This window comes from Hyperolius riggenbachi, chromosome 1 (genome assembly GCF_040937935.1).
Source record: "Hyperolius riggenbachi isolate aHypRig1 chromosome 1, aHypRig1.pri, whole genome shotgun sequence".
Classification (NCBI taxonomy): domain Eukaryota; kingdom Metazoa; phylum Chordata; class Amphibia; order Anura; family Hyperoliidae; genus Hyperolius; species Hyperolius riggenbachi.
This window is the reverse complement of record NC_090646.1, coordinates 279,366,865-279,389,929: the sequence shown is the minus strand read 5'-3', so window position 1 is coordinate 279,389,929 and position 23,065 is coordinate 279,366,865. Positions and strand designations below refer to the sequence as shown.

At 47.1% G+C, this 23,065-nt stretch overlaps 1 protein-coding gene across 1 annotated transcript; it reads right to left on the bottom strand.

The window, feature by feature from the left end:
* Window positions 1–1,666: 1,666 nt before the first annotated feature.
* On the bottom strand, window positions 1,667–22,972 carry RPL36 (ribosomal protein L36). Its single transcript, XM_068233644.1, has 4 exons — window positions 22,867–22,972; window positions 17,844–17,937; window positions 12,034–12,168; window positions 1,667–1,797 (listed from the first exon to the last, which is right to left on the bottom strand). The coding sequence occupies exons 2-4, from the start codon at window positions 17,934–17,936 to the stop codon at window positions 1,708–1,710; spliced, it is 318 nt and encodes a 105-aa protein (XP_068089745.1). The 5' UTR covers window position 17,937; window positions 22,867–22,972; the 3' UTR covers window positions 1,667–1,707.
* Window positions 22,973–23,065: the final 93 nt, after the last annotated feature.

Below are 23,065 nucleotides of genomic sequence, written 5' to 3'. Positions count from 1 at the left end.
TGTGAAATCGCGGGGAAAACCGCATGACAAAGCCGCATGCGATTTCCCTATTAAAAGCATTGCGGGCGATTCGCCCGCATTCCAGCTGTACGCGAAATCTGACAGCTCTGCCGTGGCGATTTCCCCCGCACACCAAAACTCGCCCGCACGACACACAAGTGGAAACAATCCCATCCACTTGTATTGCCTATTCGAATCCGCATGCGGTGACCGCATGCAGATTCGCTATAGTGGAAACGAGCCCTAAGAAGCACCTAGGTTTAGAGGACAAAAACCAGGGGGAAAATATATATATATATATATAATAAACCTGGTGCATCCATGGTAAAGGGGCAGCTTGTGGATTAAGCCCCCTTTGTACCTCTTGCCTGCTCCTCTGTCACCCTTGTGTCCCCCATGTGTCTGCCTTTGTCCTCCTTTATGTCCCCATGTCGTCCTCTGCATGTGCACAGTACAGGGAGTCCCCGACATTGTGGTGGGTTGGAGGTTCCTATTGGCAGGCGTTCACAAGTCAGGAACTACCTGCATTTGGACTATAAGACACATTTTTGGGGAGAAAAAGTGAGTCTCAGTCCAAAAAATACAGTGTATGTATATATTTTTTATTTATTTCCTAATTCCCCCAGAGGGTTCTGTGAGAGACGTTATTTTTCCTATGGCTTTGGTATGCAGAGTAAACATTCTGCAGAGTTGCACCAGACAGCAAAATTAGAGAACCGCGCATGTGCAGGACTCACGCCAGCCATGCGTGTTCACGCGTAGAATCCTTGGAGGGAAGCAGCACTGATGACTTCAGGCCCGAAGTCACCGTCTAACGGAGTTGAGACTGGGACCAGGGGAGGAGCCAGGAGGACCTCGTGGGCTACGGGTGGGCTGGAGGAAGTCCCAGGTAAGTGAAAATTCTGGATTTTATAACGTGTTCAGGGTCCCTTTAAATCTTCAGCAATAGAATAGGAGAGGGAAACCGCTTTAGGCTGGGAGAACACTAGATAGTGCAACCCCCCCCCCCCCCCCCCCCCCCAAAAAAACACCATGCATTTTCTGCATAGTGCTTTTCATTATCTGACGTGTTTTTGTATACATTTGCCTATTTCATGCGGTTGGTTATTCAATATTTTCTTTTTAGAATGGAGTAAAATACAGCATCATATATTTAAAATAAAATGCATAAAAAAAAAAAAAAACAAAGACAAAAAAAACCACATGTAAAAAGCACAATCCACTCAGTCCCCATTGGAATAAATTATGTGCGTTTTACATACGTTTCATGCGTCCCTTAGACCTATTATGGGCAAAAATGTTAGCTCTTTCCACAACGCTAGCAGTTATGCCTTGTGTGCTCCTAGCCAGAACCTCAGTTTGTTTGTGTGGTCTTCATCTCAATTAATGACCATTCTCTTTCCTATATCAGTGATCACGGTCATTCAGGAAGAGCAACTTCTGCAGCTGGATCAGAGACAACAGTGAAAAAGAAGGGAAATATAAAATGAACACAACACTCGGCGGGTCAATGCGGTCTCTCACTTAGTGCCTTGGGTGTCACCAGGACAACAAGTGAAAGGGAAATTCCTGAGCAGCCACAAATACCAGTTTTTCTACTGATGGCTTAAAATGCTGTGAACATAATTATGATGTTAATAGGTTTCATAAGACAAATCAGTCAACAGACTTTTTAACAGTTTATTAGCAGAAATATTGGTTTACAGCTTAATCTTTCTTGGCTGCGGCCTTTCTCATGGCAGCCAAAACATTGCTGAGCTCTTCTCTCTTTCTCTTGGCCCGAATGTGAGTGCCAATCTGAAAAATATTAAAAAAAAATTACTTACAAACCACTCTATCAACTGGGTACAGACATGGAAAAACTGCAAACGCTTAGATGCTTTTCAGAGATAAAACTACAAACTCCATCCATGGTCAGAAGCAGGCTTTCTCATCCTTGGAACCCCAGGGTTCCTTGAGTACTCTGCAGGGGTTCCTTGGCATTTCCCCCCATTGTGTGGGAAGTATGATAGAGCACACTATAATAGGGGATACCGTAAGAAAAAGACAGTATGAGGGACACTATAATAGGTGGTAGTGAAATAAACAGCCACACCTACTTTTAAAGTATATGCCTCCTGCAAAGCATTAAACAAAAAAAAAACAAAAAAAAAAACTCTAGTACTGTAACCCCTAAAAAAAGTTGAACTTACCTGGGGCTTCTAACGGCCCCTCACAGATGTCTTGTGCCCATGCCGGTACAAAACGATGCTCCGATCCCACGCCGCAGCTCACTTCCGGTATTTGCGACTAATGTCACAAGACGCTGCGCACGTCCTCTCTCCCGTTGATGTCACCGGGCGCTTCCTGCACAGGCAGGAAAGCTCTAAAGTCCCAATTGTCAGAAGCGAGCCGCGGCAGGCATTGTTTTGTACTAGCGCAACCCCAGGTAAGCAACTTTTTTTCTTTACAGGGTTACAGTATTCCTTTAACAGCAAAAAATATATCACTGGTTTCCCAAGATTACTGGAAGCAATAACATTAAAGCTCAGGCTAGGTCCACACTGCTGGATGCACAGCAGTTCGTTCACAGGGTATTCTGAGTGGATATACTGTGCCCTGTTGTAGCGTCCAGCGAGATATTCACGCTACTCACCCTACCGCCCTTTGCAGCCAGTCTGCATCGCCAATCAGGATCACTGTCACTCTGTTCCACCGTACCAGTTCCGGTGTATAGATCGGAGCCCTGTCCGAAGCATCAGGCCCCCACTGGCATGCAAAAGACCATTGGGAATCCTCACTGCACCAGCGGGTATTTTAACCACTTCCCGACCGCCTAACGCACAGAGGCGGCCGGGAAGTGGAGCCCTTAAGGACCGACTCACCCACAGAGGCGGCGGTTCATTTAAGGGCATGGGCGGAGCGATCGCATCATACGTGATGTTAACCCCGCGATCGCCGCATACAAAGTGTATAATACACTTTGTAATGTTTACAAAGTGTATTATACAGGCTGCCTCCTGCCCTGGTGGTCCCAGTGTCCGAGGGACCACCAGGGCAGGCTGCAGCCACCCTAGTCTGCACCCAAGCACACTGATTTCTCCCCCCCCCTGCCCCAGATCGCCCACAGCACCCCTCAGACCCCCCCCTGCCCACCCCCCAGACCCCTGTTTGCACCCAATCACCCCCCTAATCACCCATCAATCACTCCCTGTCACTATCTCCCCCCCCCTGCCCACTGCCCCCTCCTGATCACCCCCCACCCCTCAGATTCTCCCCAGACCCCCCCTCCCCCCTGTGTACTGTATGTATCTATCCCCCCTAATCACCTGTCAATCACCCATCAATCACCCCCTGTCACTGCCACCCATCAATCAGCCTCTAACCTGCCCCTTGCGGGCAATCTGATCACCCACCCACACCAATAGATCGCCCGCAGATCCGACATCAGATCACCACCCAAACGCAGTGTTTACATCTATTCTCTCCTCTAAACACCCACTAACTACCCATCAATCACCCCCTATCACCACCTGTCACTGTTACCCATCAGATCAGACCCTAATCTGCCCCTTGCGGGCACCCAATCACCCGCCTACACGCTCAGATTGCCCTCAGACCCCCCCCCTTATCAATTCGCCAGGGCATTAGTTACATCTGTTCTTCCCTGTAATAACCCACTGATCACCTGTCAATCACCCATCAATCACTGCCACCCATCAATCAGCCCCTAACCTGCCCCTTGCGGGCAATCTGATCACCCACCCACACCAATAGTTCGCCCGCAGATCCGACGTCAGATCACCTCCCAAGGGCAGTGTTTATATCTGTTCTCTACCCTAAACACCCACTAATTACCCATCAATCACCCCCTGTCACTGCTACCTATCAGATTAGACCCCTATCTGCCCCTAGGGCACTCAATCACCCGCCCACACCCTCAGAATGCCCTCAGGCCCCAGCCCTGATCACCTCGCCAGTGCATTGCTTGCATCTATTCCCCCCTCTAATCACACCTTGAGACACCCATCAATCACCTCCTGTCACCCCCTAGCACACCTACCCATCAGATCAGGCCCTAATTTGCCCCGTGTGGGCTCCTGATCACTCGGCCAAAGCCTCAGATCCCCCTCAGACCCCCTTCCGATCACCTCCCCAGTGCATTGATTGCATCTATTTTCCCCTCTAACCACCCCCTGAGACACCCATCAATCACCTCCTGTCACCCCCCTAGCACTCCTATCCATCAGATCAGGCCCAATACAACCTGTCATCTAAAAGGCCACCCTGCATATGACCGGTTCCACAAAATTCGCCCCCTCATAGACCACCTGTCATCAAAATTTGCAGATGCTTATACCCCTGAACAGTCATTTTGAGACATTTGGTTTCCAGACTACTCACGGTTTTGGGCCCGTAAAATGCCAGGGCGGTATAGGAACCCCAGAAACGGACCCCATTTTAGAAAAAAAGACACCCCAATGTATTCTGTTAGGTGTATGACGAGTTCATAGAAGATTTTATTTTTTGTCAAAAGTTAGCGGAAATTGATTTTTGTTTTTTTTTCACAAAGTGTCATTTTTCACTAACTTGTGACAAAAAATAAAATCTTCTATGAACTCACCATACTCCTAACGGAATACCTTGGGGTGTCTTCTTTCTAAAATGGGGTCACTTGTGGGGTTCCTATACTGCCCTGGCATTTTAGGGGCCCTAAACCGTGAGGAGTAGTCTAGAAAACAAATGCCTCAAAATGACCTGTGATTAGGACGTTGGGCCCCTTAGCGCACCTAGGCTGCAAAAAAGTGTCACACATGTGGTATCGCCGTACTCAGGAGAAGTAGTATAATGTGTTTTGGGGTGTATTTTTACACATACCCATGCTGGGTGGGAGAAATCTCTCTGTAAATGGACAATTGTGTGTAAAAAAAAAAAAATCAAACAATTGTCATTTACAGAGGTATTTCTCCCACCCAGCATGGGTATGTGTAAAAATACACCCCAAAACACATTATACTACATCTCCCGAGTACGGCGATACCACATGATTGGCACTTTTTTGCAGCCTAACTGCGCTAAGGGGCCCAAAGTCCAATGAGTACCTTTAGGATTTCACAGGTCATTTTTGTTTCAAGACTACTCCTCACGGTTTAGGGCCCCTAAAATGCCAGGGCAGTATAGGAACCCCACAAATGACCCCATTCTAGAAAGAAGACACCCAAACGTATTCCGTTAGGAGTATGGTGAGTTCATAGAAGATTTTATTTTTTGTCACAAGTTAGCGGAAAATGACACTTTGTGAAAAAAAATTAAAATCAATTTCCGCTAACTTGTGACAAAAAAATAAAAACTTCTATGAACTCACCATACTCCTAACGGAATACCTTGGGGTGTCTTCTTTCTAAAATGGGGTCATTTGTGGGGTTCCTATACTGCCCTGGCATTTTAGGGGCCCTAAACCGTGAGGAGTAGTCTTGAAACTAAATTTCTCAAAATGACCTGTGAAATCCTGAAGGTACTCATTGGACTTTGGGCCCTTTAGCGCAGTTAGGGTGCAAAAAAGTGCCACACATGTGGTATCGCCGTACTCAGGAGAAGTAGTATAATGTGTTTTGGGGTGTATTTTTACACATACCCATGCTGAGTGGGAGAAAGATCTCTGTAAATGGACAATTGTGTGTAAAAAAAATTAACAAATTGTCATTTACAGAGATATTTCTCCCACCCAGCATGGGTATGTGTAAAAATACACCCCAAAACACATTATACTACTTCTCCTGAGTACGGCAATACCACGTGTGGCACTTTTTTGCAGCCTAACTGCGCTAAGGGGTCCAAAGTCCAATGAGCACCTTTAGGCTTTACAGGGGTGCTTACAATTTAGCACCCCCAAAATGTCAGGACAGTAAACACACCCCACAAATGACCCCATTTTGGAAAGTAGACCCTTCAAGGTATTCAGAGAGGGGCATGGTGAGTCCGTGGCAGATTTCATTTTTTTTTGTCGCAAGTTAGAAGAAATGGAAACTTTTTTTTTTTTGTCACAAAGTGTCATTTTCCGCTTACTTGTGACAAAAAATAATATCTTCTATGAACTCACTATGCCTCTCAGTGAATACTTTGGGATGTCTTCTTTCCAAAATGGGGTCATTTGGGGGGTATTTATACTATCCTGGAATTCTAGCCCCTCATGAAACATGACAGGGGGTCAGAAAAGTCATAGATGCTTGAAAATGGGAAAATTCACTTTTTGCACCATAGTTTGTAAACGCTATAACTTTTACCCAAACCAATAAATATACACTGAATGGGTTTTTTTTTTTATCAAAAACATGTTTGTCCACATTTTTCGCGCTGCATGTATACAGAAATTTTACTTTATTTGAAAAATGTCAGCACAGAAAGTTAAAAAAAAAATCATTTTTTTGCCAAAATTCATGTCTTTTTTGATGAATATAATAAAAAGTAAAAATCGCAGGAGCAATCAAATAGCACCAAAAGAAAGCTTTATTAGTGACAAGAAAAAGGAGCCAAAATTTATTTAGGTGGTAGGTTGTATGAGCGAGCAATAAACCGTGAAAGCTGCAGTGGTCTGAATGGAAAAAAAGTGGCCGGTCCTTAAGGGGTAGAAAGCCCTAGGTCCTCAAGTGGTTAAAGAGACTGACGCGAGTGAGTCAGGATTTGATTCGTGTAAAGCACCTTACATAGTGCTAAACCGCCGCTATCCCACAGCAAAACGAGGGGTCTTTACCCCCCAAATCCCTTCTTGGTCCGGGGAGAGCTTCCTGCTTGAGGCAGAGCTAATGGCTGTAGCTCTGCCTCTCAAAGCGTCAATCCCGGCTGATCGCCGCCTCTTCCATCCCCTCTCACTCTTCCTTCTCCACAGTCAAGCCAGCACCATCTGTAATGTAGTAGCTCTTTTATTAACTAAAATAGCACGACAGACATCTTCACAGCGACAGCAGCGCTGTTTCGATCTTTGGATCTTTTTCAAGCTGTATAAGGTAATGTCCGTATACCTTATACAGCTTGAAAAAGATCTGATGGTCAAAACAGCGCTGCTGTCGCTGTGAAGATATCGGTCATGCTATTTTAATTGATAAAAGAGCTACTACATTACAGATGGTGCTGGCTTGACTGTGGAGAAGTTGTTGGAACGTCTGGAGTGCAGAGACGCTGCAAGCCTGAGCACATCCATCATCTTTTTTTCCCCTCCTTGGGTGCTTGCTTTACACGGATTTTTATTGCTCTCACTCTTCCTTCACAGAGAGGAGCGGGGAGAGGCGGAGATCCGCCGGCAGATTGACGCGCATGGAGGCAGAACTGCAGCTCATAGCTCTGCCTCCATGAGCAGCAAAATCCACGACCTAGAAAGTTGTGGATTTTGCAGGGGGGGGGGGGGGGTAATTTGGGGGGTAAAGACCCCTCGTTTTGCCGCTGGATAGCAGCGTTTTGGCACTATGTAAGGTGCTTTACACGAATCAAAACCTAGCTCACTCGCTTCAGAGTCTCTTTAAATGGTTTACCTATCAGCATCATGGAGGATTCTTATGGATGAACTAGGTCTTTTGCAATCCAATGGGTGCCCGATGTTTCAGCCAGGGCTAAGGGCTTAATTTGTAGCTCCTTATGCAGTTTAGTTAGGAGGGGGGGGGGGGATGAGAGGGAGATTCCTGCATGCTGGTGCCCCCCTGCTGGTCATATAGCCTTTGTCTATATGCGACTGAAGCCCTCTCCAACGATTGGCTGTATTGCACAGCCTCTGCTTAATTAAGAACTGCAGACTAGGTGTAATGTATGTGCACTTCTTATTGGCTGACAAGCAGTCTGCAGACTATATATAAGTGGCAGAGTGCTGTCTGTCAGTGAGCATTTTCTTTGGTGTTTGGTCATCCAGGGCTAAGATCTATATATTAACTCACGTCCCTACAGCGGAGCGGCAGTGCCAACATCGGCAGAGGACATGAAATGACCGAAGACAGGTAAACAGAGCAGGAACTAATCCGAACGTTTGCAAAAACGGCATATTGAGAAGAACAGACATTGTCCATTCCCGTAGGCCTGCATCAATTTTGTGGGCTTCTGCAATTTTTTGCTGGTTGGGAATGTGCACTACGTTTCACTTTGTTTTAAGTGGAAAGTGTAAATGCATCCTATGCTTAATATAAGATCCATTTACATATCCGATTCCACCCCCCTGAATTGCGCCATTTTTAGACCGTGTTGATCATCATCCAGAACAAGAACTGCTAATTGATAAGATTGCAGTTGCAGAATTATCAAATTAACCATGAACTGTACAAGGTGAGAGAACAAAACAGATGTTAATGTCAGCCAATCAAATTCTAGCCATTATCAGTCGAAACGATTGGCCCAATTCCAAGCAGAAAGTAAACTGGCGGCGGCAGCAGAAGGACACAGAGGCATGTCATTGTGCACACAGAACATGCCTCTGTGTCCTATTGAGATTTAAAAAAAACAAAAAAAAACACCTCGGGTTCTCTAACTCTTTCTGTACTGGAAAACAATGAGAGACTCGTCTGTGCTACTAATGTTCCATTTCTTCGCTGTACTACACACACAAATCAAATTTACTTAAAGGGAAGGTTCAGGGAGGGTGGAGGAAAAATAAAAATCAATTTCCACTTACCTGGGGCTTCCTCCAGCCCGTGGCAGGCAGGAGGTGCCCTCGCCGCCGCTCCGCAGGCTCCCGGTGGTCTCCGGTGGCCGACCCGGCCAGGCCGGCTGCCAGGTCGGGCTCTTCTGCGCTCCAAGTCCAGGTACTTCTGCGTCCCACGCCGGCGCTCTGACGTCATCGGACGTCCGCCGGGCTGTACTGCGCATGCGCAGAACTACTGCTACTTATAAGTGCTACTTATATGGGGGTTCGTCCAGCCCCAAGCTCCCAGCATGTCCCTCGCTGCAGCACCGCGGTGAGCCGTTCGCCTGTGAAGCTTCCCGGTCCCCGGCGCTGACCTGGAGGTCTGCCTGTACGAGATGCGCTGTCATTCACTGCCGCATGGACTGGAGCGTACTGCGCAGGCGAAGAACTACTGTGTCTGCACAGTACACTCCAAACCACGCTGCGGTGATTGACAGCGCCGCTCGCGCATGTGCAGTACAGGCTGACCTGGAGTCATCGCCGAGGATCGGGAGGCAGCGGCAGCGAACGGCGGAACTGCAGTGTGGGACATGCTGGGAGCTTGGGGCTGGACGAAGCCCCGGGTAAGTAGCACTTATTTTCCATATAATGACCTGGTGACTCCTTTAACCACTTAAGGACCAGCCTATGCTGACCCGATCTGTGCTGCGTCGGCGTGGGGGGCGGGGGGTCTGATCGCCGCCGGCCATCTGCGTTTTGCGGGGGGGGGGGGGGGGGGCTCCTTAAAGCCCCCCTCCGCAGCCATTTCCGCCCTCTGCCTCCTTACCTCCCTCCCTCTCTCCGTAATGCGCAGGGTGGAGTTCCGTCCTGCGCATTGAAGGATAGGCTTCCGCCTATCAGATGCCGGCGATCCCCGGCCAATCAGAGGCCGGGGATCGCCGATCTGCCTTACGGCGCTGCTGCGCAGCAGCGCCGTATGATGTAAACAGCGGGGATTTCTTCCCCGCGTGTTTACATTTTGCCGGCGAGCCGCGATCGGCGGCTCTCCGGCTGTTCACGGAGACACCCTCCGTGAACTGACCGAGCGGCCGTTTCCATGGTAACCCACTTAAGACCTGCTGACGCCTATGGGTGTTAGCTGGTCGTTAAGTGGTTAAACCTCAGATTCCCTTTAAGTGAGTGGAGTGGTGGATTGTCACTACAGGAGAATTTTGGTAGACAAACCACTTGCTGCCACTACAAAAATGCAGATCAACTGGGCGATGTAGGAGACAGCAGTCTCACCTTTCAGTGCTAGGGTCCAAACATTTAAAATTTGGGGGTCAGGACAATATCTACCCATGTTTGCATGGATTTCCCCCAGGCATTCCACTTTCTTCAAATGTCCAAAAAAAACAAAACATACAGGTAAGTTATAACTGGTTCTCCCAAAAACAAGCCTTTAGGCCCCTATTACACTTGCATTGCAAGTGTGCGATGTGTTACCGTTTTACCGCAGGGTAACGCAATGGCAATGCAAGTGTATGGGGCCTTCTACATTTACCACCTCGCAAGCTTCCAAATAGCAGCCAAGCTGACGCAATGTCTGAAGCGCGTTTCCGTATGACTTCTTTCACGACAGAAGTCATTGGGCAACGCAGGAATTTAATTGATAGTAGCATGGTGCGCATTTGCCAGTGATGGCAATCCCAGTAACGTACTTCCTGTCCGTACGTCAGTGAGCTGGGGGGTGAACATATGCATATGACTGTCAGTGCATTCCACCACAGGCTTGTGTGTGTCATTAAGTGTAAAACTGGCCCAAATCTACAATAGAAGCATGGCATACATACATTTCATATTATAAAGGTTTTTGCCCAGATCACCAAGTGCATAAATAAGAAACATCACCATTGGTAATCAAGGCATAATGTCCTTTTCCTTACTTTTGTTGTGAACCCCCCCCCCCCCCCCCAACAAAAATCTGCCGTTAAAGCCAGTGGTTACCAATCTAAAAATAAAAAAGTCAGATACTCACCTAAGGAGAGGGAAGGCTCGGTCCTAATGAGCCTTCCCTCTCCTGTCCCGGTGCCCTCGGTGCTGCGCTGGCTCCCCCGTTCGCGTCCACCGCCGCAGGGACTTCGGAGGTCTTCGGAAGCACTCGGGCTTCCAAAGACGGGCCGCTCCATACTACGCACGCGCGAGTGCGTCATAGAGGGCGCTCGCGCATGCGTAGTATGGAGCGGCCCGTCTTCGGGAGCCCGAGTGATCCCGAAAGCTCCCTTCGGCTGCAGAAGTGGCAGTATTTGACCGAACTGGTCGAATACTGCCACGGGGGATCCTGCGCGGGACCGGACACCGGGAGAGGAGAGGGAAGGCTCATTAGGACCGAGCCTTCCCTCTCCTTAGGTGAGTATCTGACTTTTTTATTTTTAAAGAGGTAAACATTCACTTTAAGGAGACTGTTAGCATTCGATAGCAGAAGAGGCATCCTTTCCCTGAAAGTGACTCCTGCAGAACGCCCTCTCAGGCATCAGGAACGCCCCTTCACTGCATCTCCCCCGCCCTCCATGCTTGCATAGTTAAAGAAAAAATATAAATACGTTTGAGATCAGCTACTGAGCATAGCCAGAGCTAAGGCCATCTCGTGCACTGTTCTCAGGTATGTGCAGCGCCCCTGGAAGTACTTCTGGGGTTGCGGCCATCTTGGAAAATTATTTTTTCTTCTCCACCTGGTGGATGAACAGGGCAGCGGAGAACATTGTGACGTGCCGCACCTGGATCCGGAAGATGAACTGTAGCAGGCAGTATGTTTATTTTTCATTTTTTAAACAACGCCTCGGGTTCTCCAAGTAAAAAAACAAAAACAAAAAACAGCTTTTCTGACTTGAATAGCAACTTAAAGGAGTTATCAGGCAATAAAAGGTAAAATAAGGGCTACTTACCTGGGGCCTCGTCCAGCCCCAAGCTCCCAGCATGTCCCTCGCCGCAGCTCTGCCCACAGAGCGGCGCTGTCAATCACCGCCACGTGGACCGGAGCGTACTGCGCAGGCGCAGTAGTTCTGCGCCTGCGCAGTACGCTCCGGTCCACGTGGAGGTGATTGACCGCGCCGCTTGCGCAGGCGCAGTACCTACAGGTCGGCCTAACGTCATCACCGCAGACCGGGAAGCAGAGACGGCGAGCGGCTGCGGGCAGAGATGCGGCGAGGGACATGCTGGGAAGCTTGGGGCTGGACGAAGCCACGGGTAAGTAGCCCTTATTTTACCTTTTATTGCCTGATAAATCCTTTAAGCTTCTCCAACATTTTTCTTTCAACGGATTTCCCTTGATGAATTGACTCATGTGCTTACAGTTAACAGTATAAGAAAATTTACAGCATTCAATAAAAAAAACCAAAAAAAAAAAACCCAAACAGTCTTGCTTCAGCTAAGTAAACATTTAGTGAAGCCTACTGAAATAATCTTTTCCTTACCCTCTTCTTTATGAATTTCAGGGCTCTCTTGTCTTTAGAAACTTTAAGCAACTCCATGGCACGTCTCTCATACGGGGCAAAGCCACACACTTCTCGGATCATGTCACGGATGAACTTGGTGTGCTTGGTCAGACGCTACAATATAAACGTTCATTACAGATCTTTAGACACCATGCCAATTTCCTGGGTGCAAATTTATAAAGGGCTCATTATGCTGCTGTTAAATTAGGGTCATTTCTTACAAGCTGACAAGATGGATAGGGGTGTAAAAAAAAAAAAAAAAAAAAAACACAACATGAAGTATCCTGAACTAGCATGGTCAGCATAAAGAAAGTAATGAGACCTCCTCTAAAGATTGGGTTATCTATGTAAAGCTTTCACCAAGCAACACAGAGAATGGCGTGCACAGTATAAAGACTACCGAGAAGAGGACGTGTTTGTAGGGGAAAAAAAATAGGTTGCCAAAGAATTGAAGCCAATTAGGGAGGTAATTTGCAGTCGATTTAATAAATTTACAGATAACATCACCCTTGAATGTGAATCCGAGGAAAGTGCGATATGAGGGACTGTGATATTTATTTCCTTTTAGGCAATACCAGTTGCCTGGCAGCCCTGCTGATTTGGCTGCAGCAGTGGCTGAACACCACCAGAAACAAGCATGCAGCTAATCTTGTCAGATCTGAAAATATGGTCAGAAACACCTGATCTGCATATGCTTGTTCAGGGTCTATGGCTAAATGTATTAGAGGATCAGTAGGATAGCCAGGCAACTGCTATTGCTTACAAGGAAAAAAACAGGTCAGCCTCCATATCACCCTCATCTCGGGTTCACTTTAAGTAGCACACAGCCTAAAGATGCTTACACAAGAACTAATTAGGAGTAATTTGTGTCACCCACTAGGTTTGAACTCAATCCGCGGATGCCATTGCATATGCTGTACAGAAGCACTGGGCACTGCAGAGAGACTTTCATGGGTGGGGTAGGGATGAGGAAAATGGACTCCACTGCTGATGTCAATTAAAGATCCAGCACGCAGCGAGTTGGCCCTTCTGCACGAGAGCGCCCACACCCATGTCATCGGACCGTTAAGCAACCTTGTGGGGAGGGGGGGGGGGGTTGACACACGTGTACCACTGCTAGATTCTTAACCCACAAAAATCAGAGGAAGGGTCCGCTCAAAGCCTTGTTCAGGAACAGTGTACTATTTATTGTCCCATCACACATGTACAAGCAATTGTCCATATACTGTACCAATGATCGTTACTAGGCCAAGCAAGTCCCCTGTAACGTCTGAAACTGTGGCGGCTGCGGATGCACAGGATAGATCCACAGCCGCCTTTGTTCCTTGTTCACAGGCCTCATCAGTACCGGCGGCGTCCAGCACGCAGGGAGCATTGTCTCTGGCTCATAGGGTCTCTGTATCGCGCGGGCGCGCACGGAGACAGGACCTTTATGCTGGAAGAAGGCGCGTCAGCTGACCTGCCGGTCGGCTGACGTCAGGAGTGACTCACGCCGCTAGGATTGGCTGATTGCTACGGGGCGTGGCGCTGGGCTCTCCTCGGCTTCTTAAGCCTTCACTAATCATTGGCAACCAGTCTGCTGTTGCGAATACACTCGTGTTAGCGCTCAGACCTAGTGAGGTTCCAGTTGATAGATGTATATGCAGTGTTTGCGATAAACATCTATAGTTAGTTATTATTACATTGTATTTCTGATAACCGGTGTATGATTCTGGCTACTATCTGAGCTTGCTATTGCTGAACGATTCTGTACCTCTGCCTTTCTGACTTTAGTTGCTGAACCTCTGCCTGATATTAACTACTCTCTTGCCTGCCCTTTTGGTACTGTCTCTGCCTGCCTGTTCTCATACTTTGCCTGTCTGACTACTCTACTCACAAGTGGGCACTAGCCACTGGTGAGGTGCTCTGGCCATTAGAATATCTCCTCCTACATCACCTTCTGCGAAGAAGCACGTATCCCGTCCAAGTCCTTCAGGGTCTACCCCAACAACAAGCCCTGGTTCAACGACAGGCTTCGCAGACTTCGGAAACACAAAGAGGAGGCACACAGGTCTGGGTCCGTAGAGGATTTCAGAGAAGCTAGGCTCGCCCCGAAAAGAGAACTACCATCGGCAAAGAGGGCCTACGCTGAGAAGCTGGGGCTCTGCCTTCAGTCCACCAACACACGGGAAAGTATGGAAGGGCCTGAGAGCAGCCACGAACTTCAAACCAGCATCCCAAACGGCGACCCTGAGCCCTCGACTGGCGGAGGAGCTCAATGAGTTCTACTGCAGGTTCGAGCAACATCCCAACCAGCCCGTGGGCAAATCCGCATTGACCTCTGGTGTACTCGGCGCCCTGGCTCCTAGCGCTGTTCTGGAATCAGAGGTACTCCGGCACCTCCAGAAGCTGAACCCAAGGAAATCTTCCGGCCCGGACGGAGTGTCGTCTGTCTGCCTGAGAACCTGTGCCGATCAGCTAGCCCCTGTGCTCACCTCCTTATTTAAGCAGTCATTATCTGAGGGTACAGTCCCCTCCTGTTTGAAGAGGTCTATAATTGTACCAGTCCCAAAGAAACCAGGCAGTACCGAGCACAATAACTTCCGCCCAGTGGCCCTAACCTCTAACATCATGAAGCTCCTTGAGCGGTTGGTCCTTGCCCACCTGAAGAGGTCCACGGACACCCTTTTAGACCCGCTCCAATTTGCATATAGGGCAAACAGATCCATGGAGGATGCCATCAGTGTCAGCGTGGCACACATCACTAAGCACTTAGACAGCCCGGCCTCCTATGCCAGGATCCTGTTCCTAGACTTTAGCTCAGTGTTCAACACAATCTGCCCTGACATCCTGATCACCAATCTGACACAGCTCGAAGTTGATCCCACTCTCCGAGCCTGGATCAAGGACTTCCTGACAAATAGAACACAGCAGGTGAAGCTTGGCAACTATTACTCCAGCACTCGAACCACCAATACTGGGGCTCCACAAGGCTGTGTTCTGTCACCTCTACTGTTCTCCCTTTACACCAACAACTGCATCTCATCCGCTGACTCTGTGACGGTCATCAAATTTGCAGATGACACCACTATTATTGGCCTAATTGGAAGCAACGGAGAGCATAAATACCGGAGCGAGGTCGAGAGAATTTGCAACTGGTGCAGGGAGAACAACCTAGTTCTCAACACGGCAAAGACTGTTGAACTAGTTGTAGACTTCAGGAGCAACCCTCCCCCCCTCCTACCTGTCCTCATTGGAGAAACAGAAGTCTCTACGGTGTCATCGGTTCAGTTACTCGGCACGACTCTCACCAATAACCTCAAATGGGGGCATAACACCACTAAAATTCAAAAAATCCCAGCAGAGGTTGTTCTTCCTGCGCCAACTGAAGAGATTCGGCATGCCACGGGAGCTGCTGGTCAGCTTCTATACTGCCACCATAGAATCCATCCTCTGCTCCTCAGTCATTGTTTGGTACGCAGGCGCAACGGCCAGTGATAAACATAAACCGCAGAGGGTCATAGCTGATGCAGAGAGAATCATCGGGACCCCTCTTCCACCTCTTGATCTCCTCCACTCCGCTAGATTGAGGAAGAGGGCCACCACGATCTCCCGTGACCCCTCTCACCCTGGCAGCCATTACTTCAAGCTCCTCCCGTTGGGCCGCCGTTTCAGGACTATAGCATCCAAAACCACCAGGCAGAAGAACACCTTCTTCCCCCAAGCCGTTCGGTCACTGAACTCTGACCTTACCCGGTCCGGCCTGCACTCGTAATTGACGGGTCGGTCAGCTTGTCCCCGTCGCTGCCTCCCTCGGTTCTTATCCGGAAAGGGGGGCCTTCTACTAGCGTTTACCGGCATCACTGTCTGTATATCTGATTACTGCATTTCAAACTGTATGTGTTGTATGTCTTTACTCTGTCTATGCCATGTGTACCACAAATAATTCCGATTATGGCTCTTGCTGTACTTGGCGAAATAAAACGGATTTTGATTCTAGAACCCACCAGCCCCTCTGGTGAGGTTCAGACTCACTTGTATAAGCTCCAGTGACTTAGTACCTTGCCAGCTCCTCTGACAAGGTCTTGCTAAACTATTCAGTCACTGGTGCTGTTAGTACCTTGCAAGCTCCTCTGACAAGGTCTTGCTACACTATTCAGCCACTGGTGCTGTTAGTACCTTGCCAACTCCTCTGGCAAGATCTCGCTAACTATTTAGTCACTTGTGCTGTTATTACCTTTCCAGCTCCACTGGAAAGGTCTAGTTTAACTATTCAGTCATATGCACTGTCAGTACCTTACCAGCTCCTCTGGTAAGGTTTAGCCAAACTTCTTTAGTTCTTTCATTATTAGTACTTTCCCAGCTCCTCTGGTAAAGGTATTGTTATTTGTGTTGATAGACCCTCCAGCTCCTCTGGAAAAGTCTATACTGTTGCAGCTAGTACCCACCAGCTCCTCTGGTGAGGTCTAGCACTGTTCTCGCAGCTAGTACCCACCAGCTCAGCTGGTGAGGTCTAGCACTGTTGCAGATAGTACTCACCAGCTCCTATGGTGAGATCTATCCATTTACTCTACGGTTGCATAACACCTTACTCTCAGCTAGCTATACTTGTATTATTGGTGATACTGCAGATCACCACATAATCAGGTATAGCGTCTGTATTATTAGTGATTCTGCAGATCACCACATAATCAGGTATAGCGTCTGTATTATTAGTGATTCTGCAGATCACCAATGATCAGACATCTGAGTTGCAGCACCTAATCGTTACATCCCCTTTGTCAAGGCTAGGACATACATGTCCCTTGACAAAGGGGACCTCCTTGGCTCCGAAACGATCCTCTTTGTAAAGTCAGATGCTTGTGTGATGGGACAATAAATAGTACACTGTTCCTGAACAAGTCTGTGTGCGGACCCCTCATTTGATCTTGCAGATTACAAATGTTCCAGGATCCAGCACCTGCTTGATATAGGTGTGCGGTTCTTACTCTAATATTAGATTCTTAACCCAGACCAGCTGAGAACACTAAGAACCGGCCCACACACTCTGGGGCTATAGAACACATTGTACCAACCACTTTATACTCAGATTCTACTCAAGCTCCAATTATAACCAAAAAGCTGGATCATGGTATCCTGTAAATCCTAATTTGTTATGAAGGCAATAGGATCTGTACCACAACTTTAATGATGGGGTCGATGGTATAATTAAAATATGAAACTTGACAGAATCAAACATATCAGCTTTGAGGAAAAGCAAAAAATGGCCTGCAGTGGAAACTGGCTTTGAAGTTCCCTCAAGAATAATAGTGGATGGGAAACAACTGTTCCCACCAGATAACTGAAGGAGGCCAAAGATATTATGCTACAATTACACAATGCAATTTCTCATCAGATCGATGTGTTGAAGCGTTAATTTCCGACACGTCCGATCTGCTCCCGATCAATAACAGGATAGAGTTGGACACGACAGAATTTGTTTTGATCTGAGGTGAAACTGCATGGTGTGTACCTAGCATTATGCCTGGTAAACACAATGCAATTTCCCATCAGATCGACAGGTCAGATCAATTTTCCAATTTTGTACATAAGTGATCAATAAATCAATTGGAAATCTGATCAGACCTGTCAGAAATGATCAATTTGACGGGAACTTGCATGGTGTGTACCAGGCATTAGGGACCCCTGTACATAGAGATGATACAGAGCTATCCTGACACAGGAAAATGTGTGTGTACATGGCTGAACAAAGTTGTGATAAGATAACAGGAAGATGTATGGTGACTGCATCACACGCCATTCCTACTCACCCCTCTCCTGCGAGAGTGTCTGGGCTTTGTGACATTCTTGGTCACTCGATGGCCTTTATTAAGGCCCACCGCCATAGGGTATCGGATGGCCATGCTGTAGAAAAAAAAACATCTATCAGGGAAACTAAAATCCTTACAAAAAAATAAGCACAATCACCTAAGCAACAAACAAGCAAAAACCTTGACCTGTTATTAACAGCTAGCCTAAGGTTTCAACAATGTTAAATAGTAAGCAACGTAGTCCAGCACCAAGTAGAGAAAGGATGTGTGCTAAGCAGAATAGATCCTGTGATCCTCTGGGATCAGAAGTTTCCAATGAAGCAGTCTGCAGCACCACGTCTGTACTATGCTAGGTACACACCATACAATTTTCTGGCAGGTTTACCAGATGTTAGCTAGAAATGTTAAAAATATGCTTAAAGGGGACTAGATCCCAGAAAGCTTGCATCATTGAACTTTATCAGTTAGCCGTTAAAAGGTATTACTTTTACAAAACTGTTTTTCTCTACCTATATAATTAATTTAGCTAACAGTACAGAAACATTTTTACTATGTTCACTCCTATGGAAATCAATTGAAAAATCGTTTGAAATTCAGATCGGACATGTTGGAAATTATCGATCTGGCAGGTAAATCTGCCAGAAAATTGTATGGTGTGTACCTGGCATTAAAGCTCTTTTAATGTTAGAGTAAAAAGATAGCCATCAGAAGTGGTGCTGTAGACAGTCATTGGAAACAATATTAAACACACATACACGTCTATAGGCTAGCGACATGATGGTATGGTGCACATTCAGCGCTGCGTAATATGTTGGCGCTTTATAAATACAATAAATAATAATAGTAATAACTTCGAGCAGGCAGGGTGCACAGTGAAACAACAATCCAGAACTCGCGTTGAGGCCTCTTGCACACTACATGCGATTCCAATTTATATGGTCCGATTTTTTGATTAAAAAAAAAAAAATACTTGCATGCTGCTGCGTTTTTGTTTTTAATTAATAAGATGTCAGGATCTGCACCGTCTAATATTTTTATTTATAGCTCATTTAAAAATCCAGGACAAACAAAAGTGTATGCCGGGTCGCATGACGCACGGCGTTTCAGAACATAGTTCTTTCCTCAGATGGCGTCAGAACACTCCATCTCCATCACACACCACCTGAGGAAGGTACTATGTTCTGAAACGTCTTGAGTCATGGCGACCCAGCACACACTTTAATGTTTGTCCTGGATTTTTAAATGAGCTATAAACAAATTAAGATTTTAGACTGTGCGGATCCTGAAATCGTATGGGTAACCTTTCCCTGCATACTCCAGGGGTGATCCCTGCACGTCATAATCCATTGGTGCTGTCATACTTGAAGATTTACTTGTTTTTTTATTGGAATGAAAAAAATTGGAGTCAGAGTCCTGCCACGTTGGCATTTTTAGGAGAGATGGTCGTAACCAGCCACCTTGGCCGAAAACCATTTAGTGTGTGTACCAGGCTTAAAAAGGAAGGTCCGAGCAGCTGAAAAAAAAAAATACATTTACTCACTCGGGACTTCCTCCAGCCACTATGTCCCTCGCCGCAGCTTCGCACTCAGCCCCTGGCTCCCGGTCCCCTCCACTGCAGATGGTTGACCCCGTCATTGTCAATCATTCGCACATGGTGTGGAGAGTACTGCGCAGGCACAGTAGTTCTGCGCGTGCGCAGTACACTTCACACCACGTGCAAGTGATTGACAATGGCACTCACGCAAGCGCAGTAGAGGACAGCCTGGCGAGGTTCAATCTGCAGCGGAGGGGACTGGGAGCCAGCGGCTGAGTGTGGAGCTGTGGCAAGGGACATAGTGCCTGCTAGGGGCCGAAGGAAGCCCCGAGTAAGTAAATGACTTTTTCAGCTGCTCGGACCTTCCCTTTAAAGTGAACCTGAGACAAAAGTCATCTCATGTTTTATACTCAACTGGGGCTTCCTTCAACCCCCTTGAGCCACTCGGTGCCTCCCCGGGCCGCTCCTGTTCCCCACCGGACAGCCCAGTATTGTGTCCAAGTCGCACTTCGTCCCGCATGTGCAGCCTGTCTCCAGTCGAGAGCGATCTGCGCCTACAAAAGGTGCAAGGCATGATCTTGTTTTTTGTTGTATGCCCTACCTTGTATGTTAAAAGGAACCTGAAGTGAGATGTATATAGAGGCTGCCATATTTATTTCCTTTTAAAGGAGCTCACAACGGACAAAAAAAAAAAATCATGCAAATTTATTTTGTAACAAATGTCTTTGGTAAAAATAGAGTCTGTACTAGTCCGTGAGAGGGGTGTGCAACATTAAGAGCTCAGACACACTATAAGCACTTTTCTGAGCGCTTTTTAAAAACCGCTCCCATTCATTTACATTAAAATCGCAGTAAAAACATGATCGCAGTGAAATCACACAATTTTACCGCAAGTCAATTGGAGCGTTTTTTAAAAAGCTCTCAGAAAGCTCTGGAGGCCAAAAAACGCTAGTGTGTCTGAGCCCTGAGGGTGCATGATCAAGCAGGAAACACTAGGAGGGAGGGCCCTACTAGACTCTTTCAAGCTAAAGGGCATGGGTAGAGACACCTCCTTTGAGGGCATTTAAGTGTACCTGTACATATGACATGAGGAGATAAACATGCGTATGTACAGTGCAAAATAACCAAGCTTTTTTTACTTGTTTTATTTTGCTGCCTGAAAGTTATTTCTAGGCATGGAAGTGACAGCTTCTGTCTTGTCGGTACCGTGTCAGGAATATAGTAAACATGACTGATAAGCAAATCACAGCCATAAAAGTTTTCCTGGCAGAATACAACTTCTGAGAGCAGTGGGAAGATAGAAGATAGTTCATGTATTATAATTTGGGGACCCTTAATAAGCTGCCACTGAGCAGAGACAACAAAACGTTCAATCTACTTTGCAAATGTTTAAATATAACATAAAACCATGGGATAAAAAAAATAAAAAAAAAGTCATTTTTAGTATTAGGATAAATACAATTGGCCACCTCATCAGTTTATTTTCACCTCAGGTTGACTAAGACTGGTGTGAGCGAGTTCCAGAGAGTAGGGGCAGCCCTAGTTATAAAGGGAACCCAAGGTGAAAGTTATAAGGCTGCCATATTTATTTCCTTGTAAACAATGCCAGTTGCCTGGCAGCCATGTTGATCTTCGGGCAAAAGTAGTAGCCGAGTCAAAACCCTGGAACAAGCATATGGCTAATCCAGTAAAACCTGAGTCAGAGTACCCTGATCTGCTGCAGGCCTGTTCATTATTTATTTATATAGCGCTGACATCTTACGCAGCGCTGTACAGAGTTTATTGTCTTGTCACTAACTGTCTCTCCGAAGGGCTCACAATCTAGTCCCTACCATAGTCATATGTCTATGTATATATCATGTAGTGTATGTATCAGTCTAGGGCCAATTTTTAGGGGGAAGCAAATTAACTTATCTGTATGTTTTTGGGATGTGGGAGGAAACCGGAGTCAGCAGCACAGCCAGGCAACTAGTATTGTTTATAAAGGACATAAACATGGCAGCCGCCATATCCTGATCACCTTGAGTTCCCTTTAAATTCTGCAAACGCACATGGGCATGATGAGTGCACAGTACAAACAGGCGCAGGTTGTTGGAAAACTGGAGGGGGCGGGTCAGTATGTGCCTGTGGACAAGATCAGCGATGTAGGTTGGGCAGTTCAAGTGCACTAATTTGTATACCAAACTCAGAATTCTGAAGTTGATCCTGAAGCATACAGCAACCAAAATCTGATTATTATTTATATAGCACGAACATATTTCGCAGCGCTGTACAGACTATATATTGTCTTGTCACTTAAAGGGATACTGTAGGGGGGGGGGGGGGGGGGTCGGGGGAAAATGAGTTGAACTTACCCAGGGCTTCTAATGGTCCCCCGCAGACATCCTGTGCCCGCACAGCCACTCCCCAATGCTCTGGCCCCACCTCTGGTTCACTTCTGGAATTTCAGACTTTAAAGTCTGAAAACCACTGCGCCTGCGTTGTCGTGTCCTCGCTCCCGCTAATGTCACCAGGAGCGTACTACGCAGGCTCAGTATGGTCTGTGTCTGCTCCGTGCGCTCCTGGTGACATCAGGGTAAGCGAGGACACAGCAATGCAGGCGCAGTGGTTTTCAGACTTTAAAGTCTGAAATTCGAGAAGTGACCTGGAGGCGGGGCCGGAGCTTCGGTGAGTGGCTGTGCGGGCACAGGATGTCTGCGGGGGACCATTAGAAGCCCCGGGTAAATTCAACTCATTTTCCCCTGACCCCCCCCCTACAGTATCCCTTTAACTGTCCCTCAATATTGATGCACAACATGCAGCATAATGTAGTTTAAACACAACAGACCTTATGCTAGGCAAACACTGAGATTTTCTGGCAGATTTACTGTCAGATCGCTTATTTCCAACATGTCCGATATGATATCCAATAGAGATGAACAGAAAACAGTCGGAAATCAATCAGAAATTGACTGGAAATCAGATCGGACATGTTGGAAAAAAAATTGATCTGACAGTAAAACTGCCAGAAAATGTCATGGTGTGTACCCAGCATTAATCAATTCAGTTTCTCGCCAAAGAGTCCTACGTTATCATCTAAGTGATAATTCGTAATCTTCTGAATAAAATACCTTTCCAGCACTCTGCAGTCTGCACTGAAAAAAAAACAGAGTATGCTCTTGTTTGCAGGTTGCTTGAAGCAAACCTGTGACTTTGAGGGGGAAGAATTCAGACATTTTATAACTGGTGCTGATTAACAATCGGCAGATCACACATAAGAAGTGCTTCTAGCAATCCCTGTGCACACAGCGCCGAAACAGCTCTAGAACACCGGAGACCATAGCCCGTGTATTAACACACCTGCACCGCCAGCCTGCCTACAAGCCGCGCGGTAATAGCTCACAGACCGGGCAGCTCAACCCCTTCCCAGTACAACTAAGAGGCATATAGACCACTAAATCCACGGATGGGAGAGATACAGCTTGGATTTAACCGGCTCTCCACACATACCTTACACCTCTGATGGCAGCCACACAGGAAGGAAGGAGCTGGACCGGAAGCGCTGTATGTCAGGCCGCTCAGTCCTCCAGCTTCCTTGCTAGCGGAAAGAGCAGTGCGACGATCTTGCCTGACAATTTCCTGACCAATAGAGGTGGGCGCTTCTAGCCACGCCCTGGTAGAACGCTCGTTTTCTATTGGTTGGATGGGA